Genomic DNA, 26285 nt, shown 5'->3' on the forward strand with positions numbered 1-26285 from the left:
TTAGCTAACCTAAATGAATTCAAGTCTCCAGGTCCAGATGAATTACACCCCAGAGTACTGAAGGAGATAGCAGAAGAAATTTTTGAACCCCTCTCCATAATCTTTGAAAATTCTTGGAGAACAGGAGAAGTGCCAGAAGACTGGAGAAGAGCAAATGTTGTTCCTATCTTCAAAAAGGGGAAGAAGGTGGACCCAGGCAACTATAGGCCGGTGAGTCTGACTTCTATACCAGGAAAGATCTTTGAACAAATTATTAAACAACATGTATGTCAATACCTGGATAAGAATGAAGTGATTAAACAGAGTCAGCATGGGTTTCTAACTAATAAGTCATGTCAGACTAACTTAATTTCCTTCTATGACGGTATCACTGATTGGGTGGATCAAGGAAATGCTGTAGATATAGTATATCTTGACTTCAGCAAAGCATTTGACAAAGTCTCTCATACAATCCTTATTGAAAAAATGACTAAGTATGGAATGGACAAGGCAACTGTTAGGTGGATTCATAACTGGCTTAGTGATCGGACCCAAAGAGTGGTCGTAAATGGCTGCACATCCAGTTGGAAGAATGTCTCAAGTGGGGTACCACAGGGCTCTGTCCTGGGCCCTGTATTGTTCAACATCTTTATCAACGATTTAGATGAAGGAATTGAGGGTAAACTGATTAAATTTGCTGATGACACAAAGCTAGGAGGGATAGCTAATACTAGAGAAGAGAGAGAGAGGATTCAAAAAGATTTAAATAAACTGGAGAAGTGGGCAGCAACTAACAGAATGGTTTTTAACAGGGAGAAATGCAAAGTACTACATCTGGGCAATAAAAATGAAAAAAGCATATATAGAATGGGAGGAATAGGGCTAAGTGACAGCACATGTGAAAAAGACTTGGGTATACTAATAGATCACAGACTGAATATGAGTCAACAGTGTGATGCAGCAGCAAAAAAGGCAAATGCAATTCTAGGATGTATTAACAGAAGCATACAGTCTAGATCACGTGAAGTCATTATTTCCCTCTACTCCTCTTTGGTCAGACCTCATCTGGAATATTGTGTCCAGTTTTGGGCACCACATTTTAAAAAAGACATCAACAAACTGGAGCAAGTTCAGAAAAGAGCGACCAGAATGGTGACCGGTCTGCAAACCCTGTCTTATGAGGAAAGGTTGCAGGATTTGGGAATGTTTAGTTTGCAAAAGAGAAGACTGAGAGGAGACTTAATAGCTGTCTACAAATATCTAAAGGGCTGTCACATTGTAGAAGGATCAACTTTATTCTCATTTGCACAAGGAAAGACTAGAAGCAATGGGATGAAACTGAATGGGAAGAGACACAGATTAGATATTAGAAAAAACTTTTTGACAGTTAGAGTGATCAATGAGTGGAACAGGCTGCCACGAGAAGTGGTGAGTTCTCCTTCAATGGAAGTCTTCAAACAGAGGCTGGACAGACATCTGACTGGGATGATTTAGCGAATCCTGCTTTGAGCAGGGGGTTGGACCAGATGGCCCAGGAGGTCCCTTCCAACTCGATGATTCTATGATATATGGATGATCAAAGACAATTGCTTCCATTATCTGGTCTCTGGTTTCATCATGTAAAGACTGTAGAGTCATTAAGAGACTTGTAAACATAATACCATTATTGATAAGGCTAGTTGGGTCCACCAGAAGCGATGAGTCTGAAGTCCACCATTGGTATCACAAGGTCCATCTAAACAGAACTTGCTATTATTTCACACAAAGGACAAATCATTAGCTCATAAGGTCTAATGTGAATAAACCCTAAGGAAACTAACCCAATTGACACCACTGGCAACTAGTGATGAGCGAGTATACTCGCTGCTTGGGTTTTCCCGAGCATGCTCAGGTGGTTTCCGAGTATTTTGGCGTGCGCTGAGATTTAGTTTTCATCGTCTCATGATTTGCGACTGCTAAACAGCTTGAATACATGTGTGGAATGCCTGTTTGTTAGGGAATTCCCACATGTATTCAGGCTGTCTACAAGTCGAAAATCATGCATATAAGACGATGAATTCTAAATCTCCGAGCACGCCAAAATACTCGGAAACCACCCGAGCAATGAGTATACTCGCTCATCACTGCTGGCAACAATTGAGTTCCTTATGGGGATGTCTTCTGCTGGGTTTTTTGGGATCCGTTATTATGCTATAGCCTGGACCTGCCAGGGTCCCCTCTAACTCTACTAAGTCAATATAACACTGGAAGAGATCCTAATATTGGTAAATTGTGATGACTTCTAGCGATACAAACAGTCAAAAGGTCTTGATTTTGGATATAAAAAAAACTTTGAACTTGCAAATGCTAATATGGTGTCAGAAAATATAAGCTCACTAACATCCCTCCTGATATCTGAAGACTGTATGTGAATAAAGGACATTTTACATAAGGATGATACTGTACATGTGGTGCACCAGGCTGGGTGTTGGGGAACTTTTATAAATATTCTACTTTCAAATTGTTTAAGACCAAATAATACAGAGTTGCTAAAGTATTCCTAAAAAATGAAAATGTAAAATAAAAATGACTAACTGCAAATGTTTACAATAAAATAGAACAAGAAATATCAACAAAATGTAATATACTGTATTTGTATACATACTACATGTGATGTGTGTATGTATATATCTCCTAAAAAGAAATACTTCACAGCACTGAAATGATATAGGTTATTATCAGGTTACATCAGACAGGACACCACTGGCAGCTTTGAAGTCTGTAGTGTCACTCATTCATTGCATACTGTGTGACAGACCAGCATGGGGTAGGCATTAACAATGCACCCCCATGCCTTAGGTGGTGTGGTATAAAGCTGGAGTCACACATAGCGACTCACCAGCGATCCCGACAACGATATCAACGTGTCAGCATCGCTGGTCAGTCGCTATGTGATCGCTGGTGAGCTGTCAAACAGACAGCTTCACCAGCGATCAGCACAGCAATGCAGAGCGCCCGGCATCGCTGTGTTCGTTAGCGCTGATGCCATATCCCTGTAAAAAAATAGAATTAAAATAAAAAATATAGTTATTCTCACCTTCCGGTGTCCCGCGCAGTCATCCTGCCTCTCTCCACGCACCGGTCCCAGTAATCCTTTGCGAGAATGACCGCGAGAATGTCACGATCTCGCGGGAGCACGACGTCTCGCGGTGATTCGCGCAAAGGATCTCTGGGACCGGGAGCGTGGAGAGAGGCAGGATGGCTGCGAGGGACGTCGGAAGGTGAGTATAACAATATTTTTTATTTTTTTAATTATTTTTTACAGCTGATCGCTGGTCTCCCGCCTGTCACACGCAGCGATGCGTGCTGGCCAGCGGGAGACCAACGCCGAAAAATATGTCCAGAGGTTTCTTGCAGCGATCAGCGATACCGGCAGGGGGGCCGGTCGCCAATCGCTGTCACACACAGCGATCTCGCTAGTGAGATTGCTGTTGTGACTCAGCAGCGATCTCGCTAGCGAGATTGCTATGTGTGACTCCCGCTTAAAAAGGTGTTGGTCTCCAGTAGTGACATATATAAGCAAACAGCCTGTTTGTAGCCTAATGTGACAGCTTTTGCAGCCACTAGGAGTTTTGTCCTTTACGAGACTTTGTAACCATCAAGCAGGTTGCCTCATTGTGAAAAATGATATGCCTAGTGATCTCCTATGTCCTATGTACATCTGCAATCTAGACCCCATCACAGAGTACAGAAATTACTCCTAACCTCTATGGCTAGTTTCACATTTGCATCTTTGTGCACAGCGCATCGTGCGGAAGTAGAACAAAAACGCATCAAGCGTTTGCGTTTTTTAGTGCGCATTCGTTCTCTAGGTGTTAAACCTGTTTCTACACATGTTTACTTGTAAAACGCATGCGTACGCAAATGCAGGCGTATGCATGTCCATGCGCACACCTGAGTTCTCATAGACTGTAATGCGTTGTTATGACGCATTCCGTGCACAAGCAAACGCATACTTTTTTTTACGCCTTTGGGCGGACCCAAAAATGCAATAGGTTGTGTCCGGCGCATCTAGATGCACACCTTGAAAAACGCATGCGCACGAAAACGCAGACGAACGCATGCAAACGCAAGACCATGCGTACGCCATGTTAAACATAGGTACGCATGACGCATGCGCACGGATGCGCACGATGCGCTGCGCAAAAAAAGCGCTAATGTGAAACCAGCTTATGTCATACAATATACACTGCTAAAAAAATAAAGGGAACACTAAAATACCACATCCTAGATAACACTGAATGAAATATTCCAGTTGCAAATCTTTATTCATTGCATAGTGGCATGCATTCAGAACAATAAAACATAAAAACGATCAATGTGAATCAAAATTAATATCTCATGGAGGTCTGGATTTGGAATCACACTCAAAATCAAATTACAGGCTAATCCAACTTCAGTGGAAATGCCTCAAGACAGGGAAATTATGCTCAGCAGTGTGTGGCCTCCATGTGCCTGTATGCCTCCCTATAATGCGTGGACATGCACCTGATGAGGCGGCATATGTACTCCTGAGTGATTTCCTCCCAATCTGGATTAAACCATCAGACAACTCCTGGATAGTCTGTGGTGCAATGTTCTGTTTGTGGATGGAACGATACATGATGTCCCCGATGTGCTCAATTGGATTTAGGTCTGAGGAAGGGATAGGCAAGTCCATATCATCAATGCCTTCATCATGTAGGAACTGCTGACACGCTACATGAGTCCTAGCATTGTCATGCATCAGAAGGAACCCAGGGCTCACTGCACTTGCATATGGTCTCACAATGGATCTAAGGATCTCATTCTGGTCCCTAATGGTAGTCTGGATACCTCTGACTAGAAAACAGAGGGGTGTGCAGCCCTCCAAAGAAATGCCTCTCCACAATACTGACCCACTGACAAGCCAGTCATGCTGGAGGATGTTGAATACAAACATATGGGCCATGCACACAGGGAACAAGTCTGTAGGACAGTGTTCATACCACCAGAAGACTAAAACACAGAAAAACACAGTAAAGCAAACATATAAAAATACTCTGCTGTAAAAAAGTAGCAGTAAACAGCAAGTGTTAGTAAAAAGATAACAAAACAGTGTATTAGGTTGATAAGTTTTTTGCAAAAAATGTATACTAAGTCGCTCCACCAAACGTCAAGGTAACCCCATCAGAGCAGTTCCTAACTGATGTATTTCAAAACCTGATCATGTGTATAGTACCTATATGAGCAGGATTCAGACAGGTAATGTCTGAAGTGGACACGCTGTAGAAAACGGATTATATGTACATGGCCCACAAGGAAGGGGTGAAAACCTCCCTAATCATGCAAAAATGAGAAACCAATTGAATACAAACACATGGGCCATGCACACAGTGATCAAGTATGCACGACAGTGTTCACATCACCAGAAGACTGAAACACAGAAAAACTCAGTAAAACAAACGTATAAAAATACTCTGCTGTAAAAAAGTAATAGTAAACAGCAAGGGCTAATAAAAAGATAACAAAACAGGGTATTTGGCTGATACATTTTTTGCAAAAAAATGTATACCAAGCTGCTCTACCGAACATCAAGGTAACCCCATGTTAGGCGTCGCGTTCCTGCGGCTGCACAGCGGGAATCCAGAGCCTTACATTCAGCGGTCTCCCATTCTCCGCCAACCACTCAGGAGCCTGCACAGCAACCCCGGCATGCCAGACGCCCTGCTCAGACCAGTTCTGTGGGTCTGGCTGTTGCTGCCACCTCTGGGCCAGCAATAGCAACTCAGGCTACTCTGCAGCAAGCCATTCCAGAGTCCCTCTGTCGCTCCACTGAGCATGCTCACGAGACGATCTCCCATTGGAGATCAGGAGTCAGGTCCTTCTCCAGATCTGATTGGTCCATCTCAGAGATCTGGAAGCTTTCGGAAGGTACCGGCTATAAAAGGATTGCATGGCCACTCGGCCATGCACTAGTATAAACTCTACTTGCTACATGTGTGAATGATGATGGATGCATGAACCTGCGAATGACTCATTAAGACTTCCCTCCCTCTGATATTATGTGATGTGTGTATAGGGACTTAGTCATAGAGTCAGCGCCAGTCAGTGGCACGCTACAGGCAACACTGCATATCATCACCTAACTAGCATCTGACAGTGCGCCCCTCCTGGACACTGTCGTATAGCGGCTGTGTCAGTCGCTGTGCTGCAGTCTGCAGCACTTGTGGGCGTCCGCGGTAGCGACGCCACACGCATGGTAGGTCTAGACGGATTGTGACCCTCTGCCTTGGGCCCAGCTCCTGTGACCATATACCGTGCATGTATTTCTCTGAGCCCTGTGAGTCCAAGAGGCTCAGCACTTATGTTTATGTCTTAAGTGACTCTGTGAAGCTAACAGAGTATGCCCAGTGCACACCGGGTGACGTTCAACCCGTGTGCGATATACCGCCATATTGTGCATCCGCCATTATATAGCGCTGTTTAACACCTCTGCACAGTGGACCCCGGCCGGCAAACGCACTTTCTATTATTTTATATTTAGTGCATTCCGCTGTCCCTAACACCGCATCAGAGCAGTCCCTAACCGATGTATTTAAAAACCTGATCATGTGTATAGTACCTATATGAGCAGGTTTCAGACAGGTAATGTCCGATGTGGACACGCTGTAGAAGACAGATTATATGTACATGGCCCACAAGGGAGGGGTGGAAACCTCCCTAATTGTGCAAAAACAAGACACCAATTGAATACAAACACATGGGCCATGCACACAGTGAACAAGTCAGTAGGACAGTGTTCACACCACCAGAAGACTGAAACAGAAAAAACATAGTATAACAAACGTATAAAAATACTCTGCTGTAAAAAAGTAATAGTAAACTAAGCCGCTCTACCAAATATCAAGGTAACCCTATTAGAGCGGTCCCTAACCGATGTATTTTAAATTTGATCACTCCACTATAGGGGTTGTCGTGCTAATTGACTATGATTTCTACTTGCTGTCTGTTCCATTTGCAGAACAGCAGGAGAAATTGATTCACAATCGATGTTGCTTCATAACTGGACAGGTTGAATTCACAGAAGTGGGATTGACTTGGAGTTACAAAGTGTTGCTCAAGTGTTCCCTTTATATTTTTGAGCAGTGCATTAAAAGGGGCTCACCACCAACACCATCTAGCCCCCTTACACACAGTGTAATTAGGGTAGGTACACATGACGTCCTTTCTAGAGGATCCCACATAGAACCTGCCTAAAACTTGTAAAAAAAAATCTACAAGTAGTGAACAATAATGCACAGCAATGTAAAGGCAACTTGTTGTGCATATATTTAGAATTCTGTCACTTCTTTTAACTTCTTTAGACTTTGAAAGCCAATAAGCAGCTAAAAGAAGTAGCATGCTCATTCTTTAAGCAGCTTCCGATTTGAAGTCCATCTTTAGATTGCGTTTTAATTACAAATAAAACATCGGCAAGTTTCAGATTAAACGCTACCATGCAGCTTTGTCCTCCTTTTAACAAATAAATCCATTAGAAACAGCTATGTTCTCCATCTGCATAGTAACCTTTTTGCAACCATTTACTCTTCCATTAGAAGGGGCATCTTAATTTATGTCAAATAACAATTTTCCGTATGAAGCAAAAATTTAGGCTTCTGGTTTATAGGGAGGGATTTTTTGTGTTTTTATTTCACTGATTCACTGCTTATTGGTATTCATTGGTGGATTTATCATATTTCGGAATCTATTTAGAAGATTTTATGCTGGAAATTTGTTAATTGTTTCATTAATTGTAGCATGTCATTCTCCGCAAGGAGAAATTATACTTCATGGATATCAGTCAGACGCCTCTCTCACAGCCAAACCAGATCTCACACTTTGCACTGACGAGGGGCAGTACCCCGAAACACAGTGTCTGCAAATTGGGATTCTGGTTTTGGCTTTTATCCTAAGTCATGTAACAAAGCTTGTTAAAGGGTCGACATTGACTTTTAGGATTGGTACTTCCAATAGGTGGCACTAGAGTTCTAGTCCTCTTCCTCTCTGAAGAGACAATTTGCATAATTTCCCAGAGCAGCATTGCGGCTTTAAGTCTCCTCATCTCGACATGCTTAGCATGTCATTCTCCGCAAAGAGAAATGATACTTCTTGGATATTAATTGTAGTGACTTGACAAAACATGTTAAATTCTACAGGTCTAGATGCAAATCTCTGTTTACCATACTTATTCTGTAAAAAATCTAATCCTTTTTTTGTTACTTAATTACTGAAAAGAGAATCTTTATTAAAATACAAGGCTGTGTGCTAAAGGTATCCTGCCACTTTAAGCTTGTGACTCCCTTCAATGCTTTGTCTTGGTGTTGGTCCAAATACTCCTTTTATGGGATGTTAGTTCAGGGTGTGGTTTCAAGTCCAGTCTTAAGTCCTTTCTGCTGTAAATTTTCTACGACATGAAAATATCATCTGCTATAAATGATTTCAAGCTGAGAGACTGGATAACTGAAAAATCTTTTCTCTGACCGTGGTAAACCAAGATCTGGACCCTCACCTCATTCTCCAGGAAGTCGTGCCCTAAACTTATGGAGCAGAACTAAGCATAGTGAGTTGGAATGGGTCTGTTTCGCAATCGTTTTTTGCATTTCTCATATCGCACATATGATCAACAACAAATAATTGATTACTTGTGATTATCTCAAATTAAAAATGGACCACACCGGCAAGGGACTTGCTCCAAAGTCATTTTCTCATGGTGGTTATATTATACTGAAACTTTGGGGTCCATTTTTGTAAAGAAGTCTGAGCTCAATAGTTGATGTTCCAATGCCACCGTAAGAATATCATTTTAATTAATGGTTATATAATGTAACTCTGAAAATTATTAATTATGAAGAACAGCATAAAATTAAAATGCTGAACAAATATTCGTTACCTTTTGATGTGGAGTATATACAAGTAGAATCCTACATAAAATTTGACGGATGACTGAAACTTTTGTATTTATTAATTTTTATTTTTTAAATCTGTTTCTGCTTCATTTAGAGATACAAAACTAACCCATTAGCTTTTTGTTGTCCCATTGCACTTATGGAAATGGAAACACTTTTAGATTTAGAATTTAGTGAATTTATTTTTTATTGTTTTTTACATGCATTTTTTCTAATATGTTACATATATTTCTATAAATTTAATATTTGATTAGCAAGATAATTCACATAGGAAAATAAAATTTTCTATGAAAAATAGTTTTGGTCCCTGATTAATGGCAGATTTCTTTGTACCTTCACACATCCGTGTATCTGGTACGTGTACTTTTGCACATGTACAGGAGACACGTACACACACATTATAATATATGATGCTTTCAACATGTCCATGTTTTCACAGAGACCGGTAGTCTGTGTGAACCACACGGAGAAAGGCCATTTTTTTGCCAGGAGCACGGATCTAATGGACCTATAAAAGTGTAAAACACTTTTCTGTGTAAAACACATATCACACACAGCTGACATCCGTGTGAAGCGTAGCGCAACATAATATATTCAAGAAATTACTGGTTTTTAAGTATCAAAGATGTGCAAAGATAGTGATTGAAAGTTGATAGTTTGTAGAGCCTTTTGCTAAGCCAAATAAATAGTTAAATTGAAAAAAATGTTGTTGGGTCACCTCTATTTTTTTTAAACCAGCAAAGGTAAAGCAGACAGTTGTGGACTGATACAATCAAGCTGAGAAGGTCCATGGTTATTGTATCCCTCACAGCCTAAAAATACAAGCTCTCAGCCACCCCAGAAGTGGCAGATCACATTAGATGCTAGAATTCTAGTGCTTTACTTAGGCTTTTACAGTTATCCTGGTGCTTTGACAATAATAATACTTTATTTAAATAAACATTACCAAAAATTTTCCCTTGTTCACCACTTTTATTAAAAAAACTAAACAACATGCATATACGACATAGTCCAGTAAATGGAAACCTGAAACTGACATAAATGGACATAAACACAAAACACAGAGAAATAAAACAACCACCACTGTATTAATAAAAAAAGTTTCCACGCAGGTCTGACAAAGTCCAAGCAAATACAGTGAAGTCAATGGAATCCTCCTTTCAAAGCTTATGGAGCCTCTGAAAAGTGGTAACATCAGTAGCGTTTCCGCTCTTCAGAGCTGCCAGGTCTCATATAGCCCAGCGTGACCTGGGTGTGGCTGTTTACAAAGACTATGGATCCTCGGAGCAAGGCTGCATAGGCTTTGTATGGAGGATTCATTATACTTTGATGGATTCTGTGGACTATATCGGACCTGTTTAGGGAATTTTTTTTCAATAAAGTAGTGAACCAGGGAAAGTGTCTGGTGTATTTATTTAACCCCTTCCCGACCTGTGACACAGCGCATGCGTCATGAAAGTCGGTGCCAATCCGACCCATGATGCACACCCTGTGTTATGAATTCAAAGCCCCCCTGCGAGTTGGGTGACCGGGGTCAATGAGAGGTCACCTGACCCGCAGATACAGGAGGCTTTGCAATTCACCACAGGGGGCGTGGCTTCGCCCCCACTTGGCTACGATCGCTCTGATTGGCTGTTAAAAGTGAAACAGCCAATCAGAGCGATAGTAATATTTCATCAATGAAAATTGATGAAATATTACAATCCAGCTATGGCCGATGCTGCAGTAGCATCGGACATGGCTGGTGACATTGATCCGACCCCCCCACCAGCGATCGCCCCCCACCACTGAATGACAGCGGCGATCTGCCACCGCTGTCATCATCTGCCCCCCTCCCCTTCCCTCCGCTCCCCGCCAGCTTCTGATCCCTCCCTCACCCCCGGTACCTTCTGAGTCCCCCTGTCGCTCCCAGTGTCCCGCAGGTCCGGATCATGGGTGCCTCCATCTTGGAAAATGGCGGGCGCATGTGCAGAGCGCCCGCCCAAATCTGCCGGCTGCAGATTCCATTCTTTCATCTTGATCACTCTCACAGTGATCAAAATGAAATAAAAAGTAAATAAACCCCCCGATTATCACCCCCATAGGTAGGCACAACTGACAAAATAAAGAAAATATTTTTATTATTATTTTTCTATTAGGGTTAGGGTTAGGGTTAGAATTAGGGTTAGGGTTGGAATTAGAGTTAGGGTTGCAATTAAGGTTAGAGTGGAATTAGGGTTAGGGTTGCAATTAGGGTTAGGGTGGAATTAGGGTTAGGGTTGCAATTAGGGTTAGGGTGGAATTAGGGTTAGAATTAGGGTTAGGGTTGGAATTAGGGTTAAGATTAGGGTTAGGGGTGTGTTAGGGTTAGGGTTGGGCTTAGGGTTAGGCTTTTGGTTAGGGTTGGAAGCAGGGTTAGGGGTGTGTTGGGGTTAGGGTTATGGCTAGGGTTGGGATTAGGATTAGAGATGTGTTGGGGTTAGGGTTGTGGTTAGGGGTGTGTTGGGGTTAGGGTTGGAGATAGAATTGAGGGGTTTCCACTGTTTAGGCACATCAGGGGGTCTCCAAACGCGACATGGTGCTACCATTGATTCCAGCCAATTTTGCATTCAAAAAGTCAAACGGTGCTCCCTCCCTTCCAAGCCCCGACATGTGCCCAAACAGTGGTTTACCCCAACATATCAGGTATCAGCGTACTCAGGAAAAATTGAACAACAACTTTTGGGGACTAATATTTCTCCTGCTAGCCTGGGGAAAATAAAAAAATTGTGGGCTAAAAATTATTTTTGTGGAAAAAAAATGATTTTTTCATTTTCACGTCTCTGCATTATAAACTTCTGTGAAGCACTTGGGGGTTCAAAGTGCTCACAACACATCTAGATAAGTTCCTTGGAAGGTCTAGTTTCCAAAATGGGGTCACTTGTGGGGGGTTTCCACTGTTTAGGCACATCAGGGGCTCTGCAAACGCAACGACGACTGCAGACTATTCCTTCAAAGTCTGCATTTCAAAACGTCACTACTTCCATTCCAAGCCCTGACGTGTGCCCAAACAATGGTTCCCCCCCACATATGGGGTACCAGCATACTCAGGACAAACTGGACAACAACTTTTGGGGTCCAATTTCTCCTGTTACCCTTGTGAAAATAAAAAATTGCGAGCTAAAAAATATTTTTTTGAGGAAAATAAATGATTTTTTATTTTCATGGCTCTGCGTTATAATCTTCTGTGAAGCACTTGGGGGTTCAAGGTGCTCACCATACATATAGGCAAGTTCCTTATGGGGTCTAGTTTCCCAAATGGAGTCACTTGTGGGGGGTTTCCACAGTTTAGGTACATCAAGGGCTCTGCAAATGTAACATGATGCCCGCAGACCATTCCATCAAAGTCAGCATTTCAAAATGTCACTACTTCCCTTCCGAGCCCTGACGTGTGCCCATACAGTGGTCATCCCCCACATATGGGGTATCAGCGTACTCAGGACAAACTGGAAAACAACTTTCGGGGTCCAATTTATCCTTATACCCTTGTGAAAAAAAAATTGCGGGCTAAAAATAATATTTTTTGAGGAAAAAAATGATTTTTTATTTTCACGGCTCTGCGTTATAAACTTCTGTGAAGCACTTGGGGGTTCAAGGTGCTCACCACACATCTATATAAGTTCCTTGGGGAGTTTAATTTTCAAAATGAGGTCACATGTGGGGGGTTTCTACTGTTTAGGCACACAGGGGCTCTGGAAATGTAACATGACGCCCGCAGACCATGCTATCAAAGTCAGCATTTCAAAATGTCACTACTTCCCTTCCGAGCCCCAACGTGTGTCCAAACAGTGGTTCCTCCCCACATATGGGGTACCAGCATACTAGGACAAACTGGACAACAACTTTTGGGGTCCAATTTATCCTGTTACCCTTGTGAAAAAAAAAATTGCGGGCTAAAAATCATGCTTTTTTGAGGAAAAAAATGATTTTTTATTTTCACGGCTCTGCGTTATAAACATCTGTGAAGCACTTGGGGGTTCAAGGTGCTCACCACACATCTAGATAAGTTTTTTGGGGGGTCTAATTTCCAAAATGAGGTCATATATGGGGAGTTTCTACTGTTTAGGGACACAGGGGCTCTGCAAATGTAACATGATGCCCGCAGACCATGCCATCAAAGTCAACATTTCAAAATGTCACTACTTTCCTTCTGAGCCCCAACGTGTGCCCAAACAGTGGTTCCCCCCACATATGGGGTACCAGCGTACTCAGGACAAACTGTACAACAACTTTTGGGGTCCAATTTCTCCTGTTACCCTTGTGGAAAAAAATTTCGGACTAAAAAATATTTTTTTAGGAAAATTTTTTTTTATTATTTTCACGACTCTGCGTTGTAAACTTCTGTGAAGCACCTGAGGGTTCAAAGTGCTCACTATGTATCTAGATAAGTTCCTTAGGGGGTCTAGTTTCCACAATGGGGTCATTTGTGGGGAGCTCCAAAGTTTAGGCACACAAGGGCTCTCCAAACACGACATGGTTTCCGCTAACGATTGGAGCTAATTTTTATTTCAAAAAGTCAAATGGCGCTCCTTCCCTTCTGAGCCCTGCCGTGTGCCCAAACAGTGGTTCCCTCCCACATATGGGGTACCAGCGTACTCAGGACAAACTGTTCAACAACTTTTGTGGTCCAATTTCTCCTGTTAGCCATGTGAAAATAAAAAATAGTGTGCTAAAAAATCATTTTTGAGGAAAAAAAATGATTTTTTATTTTCACTGCTCTACGTTATAAACTTTTGTGAAGCACTTGGGGGTTCAAAGTGCTCAGTACACATCTAGATAAGTTCATTAAGGGGTCTAGTTTCCAAAATGGTGTCACTTGTAGGGGGTTTTCACTGTTTAGGCACACAGGGGCTCTCCAAACGCAACATGGTGTCCGATAACGATTGGAGCTAATTTTTCATTCAAAAAGTTAAATGGCGCTCCTTCCCTTCGTGCCGTGCACCCAAACAGTGGTTTAAGACCACATATGAGGCATCAGTGTACTCAGGAGAAATTGCCCAACAAATTTTAGGATCCATTTTATCCTGTTGCTCATGTGAAAATGAAAAACCTGAGGCTAAAATATAATTTTTGTGAAAAAAAAGTAGGGTACTTTTTTTTTATGGATCAATTTGTAAAGCACCTGGGGGTTCAAAGTGATCACTATGCATCTAGATAAGTTCCTTGGGGGGTCTAGTTTCCAAAATGGGGTCATTTGTGGGGGAGCTCCAGTGTTTAGGCACATAGCGACTCTCCAAATGCGACATGGCAAGCGCTAAATATTTCAGCATATTTTCCATTCAAAAGTCAAATGGTGCTCCTTCCCTTCTGAGCCCTGCCGTGCACCCAAACAGTGGTTTATGACCACATATGAGGTATCGGTGTACTCAGGAGAATTTGCCCAACAAATTTTAGGATCCATTTTATCCTGTTGCCCATGTGAAAATGAAAAAAATTATGCTAAAAAAAAATTTGTGTTGGAAAAATTAAAATGTCCATTTTTTCCTTCCACGTTGCTTTAGTTCCTGTGAAGCACTTGAAGGGTTAATAATCTTCTTGAATGTAGTTTTGAGTAGTTTGAAGGGTGCAGTTTTTAGAATGGTGTCACTTTTGGGTATTTTCTGCCATATAGACCCCTCAAAGTGACTTCAAATGTGAGGTGATCCCTAAAAAAATGGTTTTGTAAATTTTGTTGCAAAAGGACCGGCAGTGTTTGCGGCATGGTTGGTTCCTTTCAAGAAGGGGCTAGATTGAGATTGGGGGTGGGAGAGAAATATCCCAAGAAATGTTGGTGGCTATGCATTATGTAATCAGTGTAGTAGAAGAGATAACTTTTATTCACCGATATCTTTGTTAATGGTTTTGTAAATTTTGTTGTAAAAATGAGAAATCGCTGGTCAACTTTTAACCCTTATAACTTCCTAACAAAAAAAACTGTTTCCAAAATTGTGCTAATGTAAAGTAGACATGTGAAAAATGTTATTTAGTAACTATTTTGTGTCACATAACTCTCTGGTTTAACAGAATAAAAATTCAAAATTTGAAAATTGCGAAATTTTCAAAATTTTTGCCAAATTTCTGATTTTTTCACAAATAAACATAAAAATTATCGAACTAAATTTACCACTACCATGAAGCCCAATATGTCACGAAAAAACAATCTCAGAATCGCTAGGATACGTTGACGCGTTCCAGAGTTATTACCTCATAAAGGGACACTGGTCAGAATTGCAAAAAATGGCCAGGTCATTAAGGTCAAAATAGGCTGGGTCATGAAGGGGTTAAATAAAGTAATGTGTGTGATTTTTTTTATTACTGGGTTAGTAATGGGGGTATCTGATAGACAGCTCTGTGTTACAAACCCCAGGGCTTGATGTCAGCTGTGAGTTTGGAAACTTTATAGCTGACATCAACCCCAAAAACCATTACCCAAATTGCCAATACACCAGGACAGTCAGGAAGAGCCAGGCTAAGTGCCAGAATTGGTGCATCTAATGTGATACACCACTTCTTGGGCAGCTGCAGCTTACATTTTTAGGTTCGTAAAGGCCCAATAACCATAAATCTTCCAAGCCTGATAATGTAAGCCCACAAATGTCTGCTTTACCTTTGCTGGTTACTAAAAATGTTGCCAACCCCACATCATTTTTTTTTCCATTTATTTATTTGGTCAATACATGCACAGTAAGCTACATACATAAGGCACTAATTATATATCTTACGGATATTTATCTATATCTTTGAATGTCTTAAAAATCTGTAATTTCTATTCTGCATTGTATTCCAAAACGTTTCAAATGGACTGCACATGGATGGTACACACGTACACACAGATGGACAGCAATAAATCACACAGATGGTAAAAATGGATGTCTCACGTACATAAGTAAGGTGTGAAGGGGGCCTAAAGAAGGGAAGCTTGATGATGACATTCTGACAGCCAAGGTATTGGGCTGATCTCACACATCCATGTTTCAGGGCTCGTTCACACAAGTGTATAACTAGGCAGAGTGCTTCATATGTTTTGTATGAAAACACTTGGCCCAATGTTATACTATGGGGCAGTGAAGACATGCAATTTTTTTTTTCTCATGCTGATTCAGCATTAGGAAAAAAATCAAAGCAAAGTGAGAGTGGCTCTTGAGTTCAGATTATGAGCACACAAACAAATCTATGGTTGCATGTCAAACATCTCATTGCACTCGGATGCGCGCACAGAGACAATGGAGACGAAGAAGAAATGAAGTTCTCTGTCTTCTCCGCATCATGCAGGAGAATCGCATCACAGTGAACTGACACTCGGCTCCAACTATGATCAGAGTTTGAGCTGAGCATCATTACCATAATTGATCCGATTCTCTTGGAAGAGAGAATCATCGCTTGTATAAGTGAGCCCTCACAATTTTGAATGCAATCCATGAAGCATAGACAGGACGAGGATTTCCAGACCCAAACCCAACTGCTTCTTAGGCATTTATTAAGCTTTAGAGTTTGGGTGAGGATACTCGTGGTCAGTCCGTGCATTGTGGTCTGTTCTTGCTTAGAACAGTATTGCTTTCTTCTGCAAACTAGACTTTATCGTTCCATAGATGCTTCAGTACCATCTTCAACATGTGGCTATTTATGTCAAAGTCTTGAAATCCACCATGTTTTACTATTAGCTCCCCAGCCTCTTGGTTTCCTGTTGGTAAGGAGGGTGGCATGCTCCTGATTCATTGACAGTTTGGACAACGGAGTGGTTGAGCCACGCTCCTGAACTGGAAACTGTCCAGTGCTTCTTTTCGTGGCAAATTTACTCCTGCAGCATGGGTGCAGTGCAGAGGAATTAAATCAACTGGATCCTGCAATGCAGCATCCGAACAGCGCTTATATTCTTTACAGCAAAAGCTTTTAAATCGAGATGATCAGCCAAAATTCAAATCTTGACCTTGCACATGCATGTGCAGAACTTTCCCAGATTTTTTCAGACTTGGAAGTACGAGCCTAGCAGGTAAATGGAGCTGGGATTAACCGATCACAGTAGTCATAAGAAGATGCAACAAGGAACGCGCAGTTGAGGGGCAGGTAAAGTGAATATATATATATATATTATTCCTTAACTTTATGATGGTTCTTTATGGTTCTGCTTAGCCAGCCACCATTTTACTGAATCCGCATGGAAGCAAATTAAGGAAATCTACAGTTTGATAAATGCAGATATTTACAATATTCAAGTAGAATTCAGTTCCACTCAAATAGATTAATTCATCTCTACTAACAAGTACTGCACTCTTTACTTTATTGGCTAGAGAGGAGGTCCAAAAATGAGAAGTCAGCTGTAAAATTAAAAATCCTTCCAATTTTTCATAATGGACGTGACTTTTAATACTATCTAAACTGCAAAGTCACTTGTTCTAAAAGCACTTTGCAATTTTATTAGCGATGAATGATCGTACTCGGATAAGGTATTACCAGTGCCCGCTGGTACGCTATCAGAGTATCTTCAGCGTGCTCGAATACTATGTTCGAGTCCCCGTGGATGCATGTCTTGTGGCTGTTCAAAAGCTGCCACACATGCCGGGATTGCCTAACAAACAGGCAATTCCTACATGTGTTGCAGCTGTCAAACTGTCGCGAGACATGCAGCCATGGTGGCTCAAAAAAAGTATTCGAGCACGCTGAAGATACTCCATCAGCGCAAGAGCACGCTCGCTCATCACTACATTTTATCCATTCAACAGAAGACAATCCCTTTACTACTATAAATGCACAAATCCTGTATATGTTTTTTGTCAATGTGAACCAATCTCATATTGTACTGAGTAATCATTCACGTCTTATGACGATCACAGCTTTACAGTAAATTGTGAAGGAGCAGGGCCACATGTGTACAATTCCTCTGCAATGGCAACACAGGTGTAAAAAATGTATATCTGTAAAATTCGATTTAAATATTTCTAGAATTTTTTTTAAAGTAAAAAACTGAAAAATACAAACAAAAAACATACAGCGCTGTCAAAAATTATGAGACCACCACATCAAAACCCTGTCATGAGCAGCCCATTCTCCAGACCTGAACCTCATTGAAAACCTCTGGAATGTAATCAAGAGGATGATGGATAGTCACAAGTCATCAAACAAAGAACTGCTTAAATTTTTGCGCCGGAAGCAGTGTGAAAGACTGGTGGAAAGCATGCCAAGACGCATGAAAGCTGTGATTAACAATCATGGTTATAAAAAATATTGATTTCTGAACTCTTCCTGAGTTAAAACATTAGTATTGTTGTTTCTAAAGGATTATGAACTTGTTTTCTTGGCATTATTTGAGATCTGAAAGCACTCTTTCTTTTTAATTTTGATAATTTATTGCTTGGAAATTCGGAGACATGTTGACAGAAGTTTGTAGACTAAAAGAACAATTTACATTTTACTCAAAAATATACCTATAAAGAGAAAAATCAGACAAACTGAACATTTGAAAGTGGTCTCTTAATTTTTGCCAGAGCTGTATATATATGAGAGAGAAGAAAACTTCCACAGCACACCCTATCTTTTTCTTTTGAATCCAGAGATTGCATATCAATATTCTTCAACCAATGATCATTTACTGTATCTGCTTGTACTTGTGCTGCTGACTTCATGTGTTTACTATCTCGGCAGCTAACAAACTTCAGATTACAATGTTGTGGTTATGTAATGTGACTCAGAACTGCCAAATCGCAATAAAGAGCTGGATCCAGTCTAGGGCGTTTCATGTACATGTTAAACATTGAAAAGGGCTAAATTCTCCTTAACCACTTAGGCTGTGTTCACACACAGTGTTTTTTTTGCGTTTTTTCCCCCGGATTTGCCAAAAAATCAGCGGGAAAAATGCGAAAAAGAAGCTTCCCGTTCATTTCTATGCATTTAGCACTTTTTGTGCACATTGATGCGTTTTTTACCGTGAAAAAACCGCATCACGGTAAAAAAAACGCAGCGTGCTCATTAATTTCGCGTTTTTTTCCGCGTTTCCGGCTAGTTCAATGCGTTTTGAAAATGCGCCAGAAAAAAAGCATCAAAACCGCGACGAAAACGCGCGGAAAACGCGAAGACAAAAAAGGCGTGGTTTCTGGGAAGAGAGTCAGGTTTTTGAGCAGAAATTTTCTGCTACGTGTGCACTTAGCCTTAAGGTAAGAAAAGGTAGACATAGAAATATTACACTTCAATGTATAAAGGGAAAAAAAACAGATAAAATAGCATGAAAAGTGTATATTCTAAAAAATGGATTGGGCAGAACCATCGATGTTTGGATCTGTCGAACTTGGCCAAACATTAAAAAAAAGTTTGGTTCAGGTACCAGAATGGCACACAGAACCCAGACCCATTCAAATGAATGAGGGGCCCAAAAATTCAGCATTTCCTATGCTGTCATCTGTGTGACAGTACAAGAAATGCCGGTTCTGATCTGCGGTAAGTTATCTACTGCTGGTGAGAGCACTGCGGCTCTCATGTTGTCATATATAGCTGCAGGGGAGTCAGCAGCTGTGACTGGAGGTAAAAAGGTCGCGAGCACATAATCTCTCTCTTTATATGAGGAGTTTTTGTTTTTGAAGCTTCTTATTCCTTGAAGAGGTTATGAGAAAAAAAATAAAGTGGAAAAGAAATAAAGTGCATATTACTTTTTTTTTAAAAAAAGGATACTTAGGCTACTTTCACACATCAGTTTTTTGCCGTCAGGCAGGATCCGGCTATTTTTAGAAAAAACGGATCCGGCATAAATTTTGGAGAACTGTAGAAACGGATCCGTTTTTTTGCTGGATCCGTCTCTGTTCCTGGGGGCTGGCCAATTGGATCTGAGCATGCGCAGACTTAAAAAAACCGGATCCGGTGGCTGGATCCGTCTTTTTCTGGATCCGGCGCATTCCGGCGCCCATAGATTTTCATTGTAGCAAAAAGCTGGAAGCGCCGGATCCGGCGCTTCCGGCTTTTTCGCCGGAGACAAAAAACATTACAGTAGCCGTTTTTTCCAGACGCCGGAATGAGACAAGTTGCCGGATCCGGCAAAAAACGGATGAAACGCAATGCCATCCGGCACGATCCGGCGCTAATGCAAGTCAATGGGGAAAAACTGGATCCGGCATTGCATTTTGCCGGATCCTGTTTTACAAAAAAAAGCCGGATCGCGCCTGAAGGCAAAAAACTGATGTGTGAAAGAGGCCTTACTGAAACCTCTACAAATGAAGTACTGTCCAATAACAAGGTTAGTCAGAGGCATGGGTTAATTAAATAGAAAAAAGCTGAGCTGCACTCATATGCCTCAAAACCCAAAGTGTGAAATTCTGGGTCAGTCAGGACCCTGAAGGTAAAGTTTAGCCATCTAAAAATGGATTATATGGATTTGACAACCATCCTATGATCGCAGCGTTCAGGGAGCAGGAAGAGGGACTGTCAGCTCTGACAGCCCCTCTGCCTTTGGATTGGAGAACCCTGCGTCATGACGCTGGGTCCCAATCGCTGCCTGCCATGGAGACCCGATGTCGTCATGATGACATCCGGGTCTCCAGAGCTGAGAGACTTCCTGTCATGCGCAGTGCATGTCAGGAAGGCTCACAGGTCAGTGTACAGAAGCTGCAGTGCTGACAGCTTCTATAGCATGCAGATCTGCATGCTATAGAAGCGATCAGCCTGCAAAAAATGATTGTTCCATTGTGGGACAAGGTGTAAAAGTAAGAATTAAATATTGATATTAAAGCTGGTGATCTGAGAGGTTTTATTTACACCAGTTAAGGGCCTGTCACACTAAGAGATATCGCTAGCAATATCGCTATAACGTCACTGGTTTTTGTGACGTAGCAGCGATATTGCTAGCGATATCGCTATGTCTGATACTTACCTCCGACTGCTCCCCCGCTGGTTATCGCTGATTGCGCGAGAATGTCCTGGACCGTTTCTCGTCGTCAGCTTCCTGCTGGGGCTTCCTGCTGTGGAGACAAGCGACGCATGGATGAGGGCGGGAGGACGTCAGGATCGCCTCGTCTGACAGGTAAGTAGCGACCCCCGACCCCTGCGATGTCGCTGGTGAGATCTGCCTGTGTGGCAGCTCACTAGCGACCACTTAGCGATGCACCAGCGATCCTGACCGCGTCATATCGCTGGTCGGGATCGCTGGTGCATCGCTTAATGTGACAGTACCTTTAGACTAATTTCGTACAGCCATCTTAATTGTTACTTTATTTTCTGACAATTATCTCAGCCCTCCTATATTGGCGTTTTAAGCAGGTGGACTGGTTCAAAAAACATTACTGTCCCATGCACTAAAAGAGCATGTCCTTGCTCACCTTCACGTGCTAGCTAACTATGGTGCAGACTGTTTCCTGCAGAACATCCTTCTCCTTTGTGCTGCCTGTATGTCTTAATCAGTTGTAAATCACCCTCTTATATGAAATCCACAATGTTTGAGGAACTGTGGTCATGCCATGAATAAGAACTGTACATACTTCTAGATTCAAAACGAGTAGGATTTTTGCAGGATGTCCTTTTTTTTAAATCTTGTGTTTTTCATATCTTTGTAATGGATCAACAGAGCTCTTTTTGTTACTTGGAAAATTTTTAGTGCCAAACAAGATTATTGTTATTTTTTTTCATAAAATTCAGCAGCAGCTTCCTCAGTGGTACCGTTCCAGCAAACCTCTTCACTTGTTGCTTCCTTCTCTTCCCGGACTGCCAAAAAGAGCAGGAAAAAGCTGTTGCAGCTTGGACGGGATCCACTCCCACTATATTATCAACCAAAAGAGCGTATGCAGCTATTTAGAGTACAGCTTGTTTTGCAGCTTAGTTTGGCCGGTGTCAGCCTGGCTCTATCTTCACGTCCTCCTCACAGGAGGGCCATGAAGGACAACAGAAGTGCAGACCATACTGATCCAAACCATTAGTCTGACAGGGAAAGCATTCATCGGCCAGTGATCTCCTGTCTTGTACTCCACTCTTTTGTGAGCAAACCCACTCAATCACAGCCTCCCTAAAGTTATTCATTGCCGTAAGAAAAGTGCAGCCCCCCACTAAGTGATACCTACCCCTTGCTTGGGCTCTGCCAAAAGCTTCCGCTAAGTGGCTGATGAAGCGCCATTGAGAACACTGAGAATTGAAGTGTCTCCAGTTTCAGATTGTGCGGCGCGCCTGTCCTTGTTAGAGATCAGCAAACTGGCAAAATACAAACTCAGAAGACTAATTTGAATTCAACCTGTAAATTTAATTTGCATCAAATGTAATCAATGCAAATTGAATGTGCCCTGATTGCTGGTGAACAACATGTAAAAAATAAAAATGTGGAACCTGAATTCTAAGTTAAATTTGCACCTAATTTAATTTGCTTCAAATCTATTTGCTCACTGATAACCCTTTTTACCTGGCTCCAGCTTAGTAAATTTCAGCATCTGTCGCCATTAGCGTTAAGACCTTTGCAAAGTGTCATCTGTACAGAATACAGTTCTATGAGCATCCAAAATTATGCTGTTGTTGTCGATTATACAGCGCTGGCAAAAATTAAGAGACCACTTTCAAATGTTAAGTTTAAAGCATAGAAAAATCCTCAAAGACAACTAGGATCCCTTCACAAGATTCAATTACTAAAAAGAGTGAATGAAGGACAAAGATCAAAATTTGAAAAAAGTATAAAAAATACAAATTTTATTATATCACATTAAAAGCTGCACATAACACATTACAATAGAATACCAATTAGTAGGGACCAATTATCAAATAAGCACACAGGGGGTGTAACCCAAAAATGGATTAATATATGCAAAGGTATGTGCCAGAAAGTCAAATGCATAAATACCTAAGCTGCCTGGTAAGCATACAAAGGGAAAGATAGTACTAGTAAAACGCCACCTATCTAAATAAACAGATGACTGTGGCGTTAAGCATAATAGTATAAAGTGCCATCAATAAACAATATCCTCAATATCCCTTGAATAATCCTACACCCATAACTGCTGAGACAATGTATCAATGGTATTTACCTGCAGTCATGATGCTAAATGGGGTAGCCACCTGCGAAAAAGCACCTCGACGCACGTTTCACCGCCACAACACACGGTTTCGTCAGGTTAAATGTTAAGTTTGTCTGATTTTTCTCTTTATAGGTATATTTTTGAATAAAATGTAAATTGTTCTTTTAGTCTATAAACTTCTGACAACATGGCTCCGAATTTCCAAGCAATAAATTTTGCATTTTTTTCTGACAAAGAAAAATGGCCAAAATTAAAAAAAAAAGAATCTAGTGCTTTCAGACCTCAAATAATACAAAGAAAACAAGTTCATAATTATTTAGAAACAACAATACTAATGTTTTAACTCAGGAAGAGTTCAGAAATCAATATTTTGTGGAATAACCATGATTTTTAATCACAGCTTTCATGTGTCTTGGCATGCTTGTCACCAGTCTTTCACACTGCTTCTGGCACAAAAATGTGAGCAGTTCTTTGTTTGATGGCTTGTGACTATCCTTCATCCTCTTGATTACATTCCAGAGGTTTAAAATGGGGTTCAGGTCTGGAGAATGGGCTGCCCATGACAGGGTTTTGATGTGGTGGTCTCTTAATTTTTGCCAGAGCTGTATATAATACATTCAGCAAATACTGTTGGCTACGTACTCGATCATGTTTATATTTGTCTTTTCAGATAAACTTTTCCTGGTGCCATGGATGTCTCGGATTCCATCACATTGGTTTGGTCTGTCATTCTGACTCTTTTCATTGCCCTTATTTTCTATGGGTGGCAAAGAAATCCTTATAATTTTCCACCCGGACCGCGACCGCTACCAATCATTGGCAACTTGCATATTCTAGACCGGAATAGACCATATCAGACATTGCATCAGGTAACATTCTGATTTTATGACATTATTATCATCTTGAATTATTCTGCTCTGCCTACAAGATGGCTCAAGGAACAAGCTACATACTGTATATAGAGACACAGAAAAACACACAGTATGACAAACATGCATGAATACTCTGTTGTAAAACATATGTAACAGTAAGCAGCAAGTGCTAGTAAAAGATCATAACAAAAACAGAGTATTTAGTTGATGCGTTTTTTGCAAAAAATGTATACGAAGCCACTCCACCACGTCACGGTGTTACGGGCTGGCAGAACGCACCAAATAATATAATGATAGTAAGGTGCGCTCGCAGCCCGGGGTCCACCGTGCAGAGGTGGTAAAGTGTTGCTTAGTAATGGCGGATGTATATGGCGGTACACAAAAGGTCACACGTGGGTTAACGCCATCCTGTGTGAACAGGAGCGGACTCTGTTACGTCACAGAGCATGGGTGAATCAAATGGTCAGAATGCTGCTGTAATATATGGTTCCTATTATGCTGTATGAAGTAATATCAGCGCAGCCTGGTCCTCCTGGACAAATGGTGTTTACCCACGTCCAGGAGGACCAGGCTGCTCTGATATTTTCAACTATTAAGATTATCCTGCATTACAGCAGCATTCTGACCATTTGATTACTGGCGTTATCAGTGAATAACATAAAAAGCGCCCTCCTTCAAGCTACTTTCAAACATACTAGCACGTAACTGATGAAGGTCTATATTGACCGAAACGTTTTCTGGTACTACAATAAACTGCCTCACCAAGCATTAAGTTGAGTGCCAGGTTTTCATTTTATCATACAGGGCCAGACTGGGACAGAAATGAAGCCCTGCCACACAAACCCCACCAGCCCACAAACTATAGCACTCCTCACCCCGATCAGTGAATTTTTGCTATACTTTGTTGTCCCCTCATCACTCTCTTTAAGGAGTTATTTGAAGAGTCACATGTGAATGGCACCACAGTGCGTATGACTGACCACAGCTCCATTTACATGTTGCTCTTCAAAGCTGTGTTTCTCAGGATCATGGGGGTCCCAGCGGTCAGATCCACAACAAACAGAAAGTCATCCCCTATCCCCACATAATGCTCCATACAGTATTATGGGCCCCATATATTACTGCATACAGTATATTGGGCCCCAAATATGACTTCATACAGTATAATAGGCCCAATATATTACTTCATCCAGTATAATGGGCCCTATATATTACTTCATACAGCATAACAGGAACCATATATTACTTCATACAGTATAATGGGCCCCATATATGACTTCATATAGTATAATAGGCCCAATATATTACTTCATCCAGTATAATGGGCCCCATATATTACTTCATACAGCATAATAGGCACCATATATTACTTGATACAGTATAATGGGCCCCATATATTACTTCATACAGCATAATAGGCCCCATATATGACTTCATACAGTATAATGGGCCCCATATATTACTTCATCTAGTATAATGGGCCCCATATATTACTTCATACAGTATAATGGGCCCCATATATGACTTAATACAGTATAACGGGCCCCATATACTACTGCATACAGCATAATGGGCCCCATATATTACTGCATACAGCATAATGGGCCCCATATATGACTTCATACAGCATAATGTGCACCATATATTACTTCATACGGTATAATGGACCCCATATATTACTTCATACAGTATAATGGGCACCATATATTACTTCATACAGCATAATGGGCCCCATATATTACTTCTTACAGAATAATGGGCCCCATATATTACTTCATACAGCATAATGGGCCCCATATATAACTTCATACAGTATAATGGGCCCCATATATTACTTCATACAGTATAATGGGCACCATATATTACTTCATACAGTATAATGGGCACCATATATTACTTCATACAGTGTAATGGGCCCCATATTACTTCATACAGTATAATGGGCCCCATATATTACTTCATACAGCATAATGGGCACCATATATTACTTCATACAGTATAATGGGCACCATATATTACTTCATACAGTATAATGGACACTATATATTACTTCATACAGCATAATGGGCACCATATATTACTTTGTACAGCATAATGGGCACCGTATATTACTGCATACAGTACAATGGGCACCATACAGTTGTGGCCAAAAGTATTGACACCCCTGCAATTCTGTCAGATAATACTCAGTTTCTTCCTGAAAATGATTGCAAACACAAATTCTTTGGTATTATTATCTTCATTTAATTTGTCTTAAATGAAAAAACACAAAAAGAATTGTCCTAATGCCAAATTGGATATAATTCCACACCAAACATAAAAAAGAGAGTGGACAAAAGTATTGGCACTGTTCGTAAAATCATGTGATGCTTCTCTAATTTGTGTAACTAACAGCACCTGTAACTTACCTGTGGCACCTAACAGGTGTTGGCAATAACTAAATCACACTTGCAGCCAGTGGACATGGATTAAAGTTGACGCAACCTCTGTCCTGTGTCCTTGTGTGTACCACATTGAGCATG

General features: G+C 41.1%; 1 protein-coding gene across 2 annotated transcripts in view; it reads left to right on the top strand.

Annotated features, from left to right (window-relative positions):
• The first annotated feature begins 8371 nt into the window (after positions 1-8371).
• LOC141098578 (cytochrome P450 2C5-like) overlaps positions 8372-26285 on the top strand; it is a 60089-nt gene continuing 42175 nt past the window's right edge. The window contains exons 1-3 of one of the 2 annotated variants that reach the window (XM_073586483.1): positions 8372-8578; positions 16868-16985; positions 23562-23760. In XM_073586483.1, the coding sequence (XP_073442584.1) occupies positions 23581-23760 (180 nt within the window). In that variant the 5' untranslated portion in view covers positions 8372-8578; positions 16868-16985; positions 23562-23580. The remainder of the gene's footprint in view (positions 8579-16867; positions 16986-23561; positions 23761-26285) is intronic. The other variant, XM_073586482.1, reaches the window with a different exon arrangement.

Source organism: Dendrobates tinctorius, unplaced genomic scaffold (genome assembly GCF_039654945.1).
Source record: "Dendrobates tinctorius isolate UK_male_01 unplaced genomic scaffold, ASM3965494v1 ptg000093l, whole genome shotgun sequence".
NCBI classification, from domain to species: Eukaryota; Metazoa; Chordata; class Amphibia; order Anura; family Dendrobatidae; genus Dendrobates; species Dendrobates tinctorius.